The sequence below is a fragment of the Sinocyclocheilus anshuiensis genome, unplaced genomic scaffold (assembly GCF_001515605.1).
Source record: "Sinocyclocheilus anshuiensis isolate Anshui unplaced genomic scaffold, SAMN03320099.WGS_v1.1 scaffold2827, whole genome shotgun sequence".
Lineage (NCBI taxonomy): Eukaryota > Metazoa > Chordata > Actinopteri > Cypriniformes > Cyprinidae > Sinocyclocheilus > Sinocyclocheilus anshuiensis.
In genome coordinates this window covers 155,369-162,954 of record NW_015552534.1, presented here as the reverse complement: position 1 = coordinate 162,954, position 7,586 = coordinate 155,369, and the positions used below count along the sequence as shown (strand labels likewise).

Below are 7,586 nucleotides of genomic sequence, written 5' to 3'. Positions count from 1 at the left end.
CTCCTGATGATGATTCAGTGGTCACAATGAGTACACTTTCTCAATTAATGGAACAGCAGAGAGAATTTTACAGAGAGATGCTTCATCAACAAGACAACTTCAAAAGTTTTGTTCAGTTGATAGTAGATGGAACAAACAAAAGTAAAAAGTAAAAGCCACTTACAGCCCTGGACTGGATTGGAAGTTATCTTTCTAATAGAAAACAGTGTTTTATAATGGATTTTTTCAGACGCTAAAAATACTTATTGTGGTGTTCCACAGGGTAGTTGTTTAGGACCATTATTGTTTTCTATTTTCATAAATGATTTACCATATGTTGTTGATAATGCTAATATAGCTATGTATGCAGATGATTCTACAATGTTTTCTGCAGCACATACTGTACATCAGCTGAGCTTCAGAAAATCTTAAGTGATGAGCTGCAAACAATTACTAAGTGGGTTCGAATTAATAGATTAATTTTAAATATAGAAAACACTAAATGTATCATTTTTAGTCATAATAATAATATTACTAAGGGATGCCAGTGGAACAAGTAACAAATGTTAAGTTGTTGCGTGTGAAACTTTACAATACACTGTCCTGGTGTAACAGAGGCCAGCTAGAAGGCCTCCTTTAGCCTCCTTGTTAGTGCGCCTGCCTCCCATGCCAGTGACCCGGGTTCGAGTCCCACTCGGAACAATAATGAGGTGGGGCGGTTAGGACCAGAGGGGTTACACTGGTACAATACGCTGTCCTGGTCCGAACATATAGATCATGTAGTAAGCATTATGGGAAAAGGTATAGCTGTGGCTAGGAAATGTTCTGCATTTATTCCATCCTTAGTTTTAAAAGATGTGGTTCAGTCATTAGTTTTATCGCATCTTGAGTACTGCCCAATGATATGGTCAAGTGCATCTGAGAAAAGACAGCTGGTATATTTTCATAAGGTAATCAAGTATCATACACCATATTTTTTCTTTGAAAAGCTTGTATATGTGAGTTTTAGGCATGATTAACACGTCAAGTAAGTAAGGCTCAACTCTCTTAACCATGTCCACAAATTTAACGAAAAAGACTGCGTTGCTTGGAATATGGTTCCCATAAATATACGAAAGAGTAATTGCACATATGCGTTTTGAAGAAAATGTGAAGATATGCTTATAAATATGTATATGTATGCGTTATGTGCTGCTACTGCTAAGGTGTATAGGTATAGTTTTGTGATGTGATTAGTGTAATTTAATTTTTGTTCATATTTTAATTATTTGTATGATTTTTGTTATTTTGTACCGATTTGTGGACCCCAGGAAGATTAGCAACCACTTTGTGGAAGCTTATGGGGATCCAAACAAACAATATACAATAAATAAACAATATACAATAAACAATCACATACTCGCCAAGAAATACACACATTGGTGTTTTATGCACTTTATTAAATGTAAGAGCTGCCAATTTGGATTTTCATTAATACATGAAGTTTGTTAGCAGTAGGAACCTGTTTTGCAGATCTTTCAGTGTAGACATGTTTTGTTCTGGCTTAATCTGAAGGTTTGGTTAAGATGATGTATGAGAGTGTGTGCTTTTCCTAATGTGAGTTATTATATGCAAAATGATAGACAGCAATTGTATAGGTGCATTTATTGTTGGGTTGTGTGTGTGTGTGTGTGCAATCATATTTGCAATATGAAGTCATCATTACATACAGTATGTGTCCAGAGAAATGACACAAAAGCTGATGAATATTTGTTACGTAATTTAGATATTACTGTTCTAGAGTAAATCTCTAGAAAACGTGTCCAGGTAACATCTGACCGCAAAATCGATATCGATAATATATATATTATTTTATTTTTTTCATTTGCAATTACTTTTTTATTTGCATAAAGAAAATGAATCCTATTTTAAGATCACTGCATAAATTAAAATGGTTTAAATCATATACTAAATATATAATAATATTATTTTATTTATTAATTTGCATTGAGGTAATGAACATTTAAAGGAAAATGTTACTAAAATTGCCATGAAAATAAAGAAAAAATCTCTTGGTCCTAAAAATAGGCTTTACGTTTAAATTACATTTTGGGGTAAAATATGACTGGACATGTTCTCTCCCACTGACATTCATTATTACAAATCATATAGGTCTATTAACTGTAAGCTTTCAACTAATACAGACAGAAGATCATGTTGTCTTAGTAAGTAATAGTAATATGAGCTCCTTATGGTATTTTTGGGTACTGCTATATCATAAACAGTGACTCAAACAGTACTTTGTTATACCCCATATTCATTTTGAAAATTAGTCAGTGTTGATCATATTATAGATTATGACATCTTGATATAGTGAACAAACTCTCTCTAACTTTCAAACACAGACACACTCGCTCACATAGTATACAGAACTTTACAGAACTTCACTTTAACAGTCCCAGAACAGCTAACCACACTTAAGTCTGTAAGATAAAGGATCATTCACATATCTCATGTACTCAAAAAGGGTCAGAGGGTACGAAATCCTTCAAGATGGGACACCCATTAGGATGTGTGTGTGTGTGTGTGTGCGCATATGCAATATTATAACATATATAGTTATAATCACTGTAGTCTCATCAATATCATCAATTCTCCTTCTTTGAGACCCTCGAGGACGGACAGTTTTACAAGCACTGAAATCATTCTGCGTTTAGAAATGGCTCACTTCAGGAGGGATATGTCATCAGAGAAATCTCCAGCGCCCAGCGGATGAAGGCAGCGCGTAAAGCGCCACTGACAGACCATGAGGCACAGAGGCAGCATAAATAGTGCACAGATGCCCGCCATAATGTAGGCGATGGTCATTAATGTGGACTCGTCGGTCTGAGGGATGTTGTAGCCACAGTCCTCAAGGTCCACGCCATGGAACGGCCCCTCCACTGCAGCGGTGCGGAACTCATCATGGACTACAGCGCAGAATTAACAAACAATAAGGTAGGTGACATCTCATTCATGAATCTCAATGATGATTTCTCATTACTGTAATAAAACATCCTGGATGTCTGGATGCAGTCTGTGTTTTTTAATCTGCATGACATTAATGTTTTGTTTTTGTTAGGGTTAAGGTAATGTTTTTGCATTGTAGTAATGAGAATTAATGAGTGTCCCAGTTATCTTGCTAAGCCTCTGAACAAACAGCCTAACTCCAGAATGTAATATGACTCTGTATTTATTACTGGTGTTCTTGCAGATGAAACACAACATTAATAACAATGATTATTAAACCACATTAAATACAGTTGCTCCAAAAAGTACAAGTCTCACTATAACTAATCATGACTTGCTTTACAATCAGGGAGTTGGGAACAGATACATTTCGCTCCTCTGAAAGAAACGTGGCCCTTTGTTCAAATTGAGCTGAAGTGCTGTTTGTGTGGATGAAACACCATGTGTCCAAAAGATTATCAGAGATTAAGACTTCTTTATATTTATATTTCCATCAGGATAACCTCAGGAATATACACAAATTATGATCATTCACAGATCCCGAGCTATAACACCCTCTCTACACCTGACGCGAGTGGCCCGACACAACACGTCAAAAGTACATAGAACACATTATAATCAATGATACTGTCTACACTGGACGCGGTGTGACACAACGAGTCACCGGCGGTAAACAGATGACCCGTTCTACTTCTGGAGTACACGACAGCATCATAGTACACACGGCACAAAACATCATGTTTAATACCAAACATGACCCCTTCCATAATGCGTCTGTATCCAACTTTGTGTTGTTCCCATAACAGAGAGCGCCGTTTCTCTAAGGATTTGGAATTTTCAAAGGCACGTAACATATAATACTGTGGCTTGGCTTGATACACAGTCTAACGAAATGCAAATTTTAAACATGTTTTACTGTACTAGTTTTAATGGACCTTATACTTCCTCTCTCAGCCAATGCAGATGAATGAGCAAAGTTCTTTCAGGGCGAGAACACCCTGATTGTAAAACAAAATGTGATTGGTTATAGCGAGAACATGCTACGATTGGTCAGCGACGAGCGGCTGTTATCTGATTGGCTTGAGCAGACGGTGGGTGGAGTCCACCTATTTGTGGATTTGTCAGCACGTCTTGATGCTAGAAATGTTTCAAAATCCACAAACGCACAGAAAGCCATTCACAAATGAATGCCAGGCACAGCTGTGTTTGTGACATAAAATAGGTATTTGTGGATATGCTTTTTAATTTGCAAATCTCATTTTATTTTTTTTGAATTTCAATTATTTTAGTGAAACTCTAGCATGTATTTGTGGATCTCACTCTATTTATCTGTAAATATGTTTTTGTGAATCTCTTTACATTTATTTGTGAATCATAATCTATTTATTTGGAATAAAGGAACAAACAATCTCATAGGCGTAATTGTCCTGATACCATTTGAGGCCACTGTAAGTTCCTCAGAGAAAGTTTGTCTCACCGTGACACGTGCTGACTGCAAAGCCGATGCGTTTGTGCTCTCGGTCGAACACCACATAGAAGCCCTCCATGATGACGGCACCCATTACCGTCCCAGTGCTCGACTGAGACACAGCGAATTTGTAACAGTCCTCCTGAGCCGAGGCCACGTCCTCCACCGGCCTCAGATACTGCTGCAGAGAGACGAGACACAGACGGATATCAGCTACACACATGATTCACCATAGAAAACCCACACATGATCAACAGCAGATAATCTCCACATGGACACACCTCAGTGGAGCACTGCTAACCCTTTCTGACAATCTCATACAGGGTATTAGGAGGCCTTATGGCTGAGGAAAGATACTGTATCCAGCAGCGTCTGCTCACAAAAAACATTTACCGTGTATTCACTCTCTACTGCTGCTCATGCTCTCATTGTGGGTGAAGGATCTGAGGATCAGGATCTAATCTGTCTAATATGTGAGTGTACCACACATCTGTTTAGTTTTATTGTCTTGATGTTTTTGTTATTAATTTTTAGACATTTATAATCATTCATTACATATCATTTAATCATTTACTTATTTTTCCTTGCTCTTGCTATTTGTTGGTTTAACCATATGATTGTGTGGTTTCAAGGATTATTTGACTTCACAATTTTTAAAAGTTTAAAAGTAAAAGTCTCTTACGACATCTATTAAAGGTATAGTTCACCAAAAAATGAAAATGAGAATGTGGGTAACCAAACACTTGATGGATGATGACTCAAGAAAAAAATAAATCAAGAAAAAAATAAATAGCTATAATTAACTGTATGATTACCAACATTATTCAAATTCTTCTTTTGAAGAATGTTTTGAACAACTTGAAGGTGAGTATATTATGATGTAATTTTCATTTTTGGGTGAACTATCCCTTCAACATGCAAACTGACACTGACATTTGTAACTCTTCATAAGTTTTTAAGTCGAGTTGAAGTTCGCTCTTTTGGATGTGGATATATTGTTCATGTTTTGTTTCAGGGAGTAACGGACAAAACTCATCCTTTGAGGGAATAGAGACAGCATCATGTCTGGTGGTACAGAAACGAGATCCCGCTCCTCCACAAGGGGGAGTGATTGTAACTGGTAAATGTGAGAGAACTGCATTGAACTGTGGGATACAGTGTTACAGGCAGATAGTTTCGTGTTCATGTTTGGCAGGCTAGCATATAAAAGTGAATGTATATTTATATTGAATTTATTTTCAATGTCCAAACAAAAAGTGCATTAAATAACAAGTACCTTTCATTTCAAGTATTTCACTCATTAGATGAACTTATAGACATTTCCACATGCGTATTAAACTGGTTTTAGTCACATCACTCAGATGGCAGAATGAAGTACCTGTGGCAGGATGGAGATGCGGAAAGACTGGTTTGTGTTTTCACTCATCAGGTAGAGAGAGATGACAGGGAAGATGTGCCAGGGTGTGCTGCCCGCCTGCCAACACACCAGCTGCTCGCCCAGCCAGAAACCTGAGGGAAACTGTTCAGTCTGTGGGGAAAAGAGCCAGATGAGCCAGAAAACCCAGAACGTTCAGCATGTTCAAATATGAGCCCAACACAGACGATATACACCGACCGATGAAGCCGCTTCAATGGCCTTCACAGCCGCCTGGAACACTTTACGAGGGAGACGCAGGTTTGTGGTGCCGCTGTCCACGATACTTTTATCATAGTTATACTGAGAGACGGAGAGAAACAATGAGAAGCTTTGCTTTTACTTTACCTCTGTTTAATAAATAAAAACTGTTCAACTGGAAAAGTACAAAGAGAAAATACATAAATGTTTCTTCAACTGTATGTAGTTTTGGCTTTCTGGACATTTTGAAATAGACTAGTTTAAAATGCACTTTTCACACACCTACTAGCTTATCCAATTCAATCCAATCCAATCCAATTCAATTCAGGTCTTCTAACAACCCAGTGGGCAATTGATGTTGAAAAGACATCAAATTGACATCAAAATTTACCTAAAAAAAACAGGTCAAATGTGCAAATCAAACTGACGTCAAAAACAGGCATGAAGTTGGTTTGATGTAAATTTGGCCCACATGTACATTAAACCAGTTTCAGTGTGGGATTAGCTTCCTGTTTCCACCCAGTGACCCCTGGAAGATATCGCCGTCCAAACTGATTTTAAAATGATGTCACAGCATGTTGATCAAGTCTTGACTAATATTTGATGTTAAACTGATATCAAGGTGCCTGCTGGTAATCACCAACACGTGGCATACATGAATAAGAGGCGAAGTTTAATATTTCCATCACATTTTAAATGATGTTTTTTTGTTTGATGGTGTTCTGATGGTTAAAAATGTCTGGAATAAAATGGCTAACTCCTTTGTCTTGCTAATGCTAATTATATGCATTCAAAATACAATTAAATAATATTTTTAAAATTTTTGCATAATTTGACAAAACGACTCATATTTCATCTCAATAATTATCTTCACTTACAATATACTTTCATATACAAAGTATACTAGCTTTTTTTGAGCCTTACTAAAGGTAAACATTTTGGTCTGGTTATAAATAACGAAGGACCAGATGTAATTTAAACTGGGGAAAAAATACAATAATTATGAAATTATTTATCTTTCTTGTAGTCTTTGTTTAGGTCATAGTTTTACAAATGTAATAATAGCTAATGGATTTTCATATTTTAAGATTGTCTGGATTTGAGTCATGAGTAAATCAATAAAATCTCTATTGAAAGGCATGTGAAAACAGCAACAGCTTGGTATTTTTAGGAAGCAGCCCGTGACACATCAAAGTGCATGTGCTTGAAGATACTGAACATGCATCTGTGAAGTCAGTTCTCTCAAAAGGAATAACTGCTTCGTGGCAAACCCAGGAGAGTTGTTCTCACTTCTTTGCAGTCCATGTTGAGATCCTGTCCGTTGACCTCGATGCGCACGATGATGACCTCATAATACCACTCCCGTCTGATTGGTGTGTACCACAGCTCGCCAACATACAGAGACGGATCGATTCCCCCAATAATCTGTGAAGAACCAACATAATCTTTTATAGTATGCCACTGATGTTGTTCTGTTTCAAATTACATAAAGATGTTTAACTCCACATGGCACACTGTAAAAAAAAAAAAAATATA

General features: G+C 36.9%; 1 protein-coding gene across 1 annotated transcript in view; it reads right to left on the bottom strand.

Moving 5' to 3' along the window:
* Nucleotides 1–2,051: 2,051 nt before the first annotated feature.
* Nucleotides 2,052–7,586, bottom strand: part of LOC107663735 (beta-secretase 1-like) — an 8,414-nt gene continuing 2,879 nt past the window's right edge. Inside the window, exons 2-6 of the mRNA XM_016454035.1 lie at nt 7,341–7,522; nt 6,051–6,152; nt 5,814–5,963; nt 4,445–4,616; nt 2,052–2,927 (exon numbers count right to left, since the gene is read on the bottom strand). Of these exons, the coding sequence (XP_016309521.1) occupies nt 2,683–2,927; nt 4,445–4,616; nt 5,814–5,963; nt 6,051–6,152; nt 7,341–7,522 (851 nt within the window). The 3' untranslated portion in view covers nt 2,052–2,682. The remainder of the gene's footprint in view (nt 2,928–4,444; nt 4,617–5,813; nt 5,964–6,050; nt 6,153–7,340; nt 7,523–7,586) is intronic.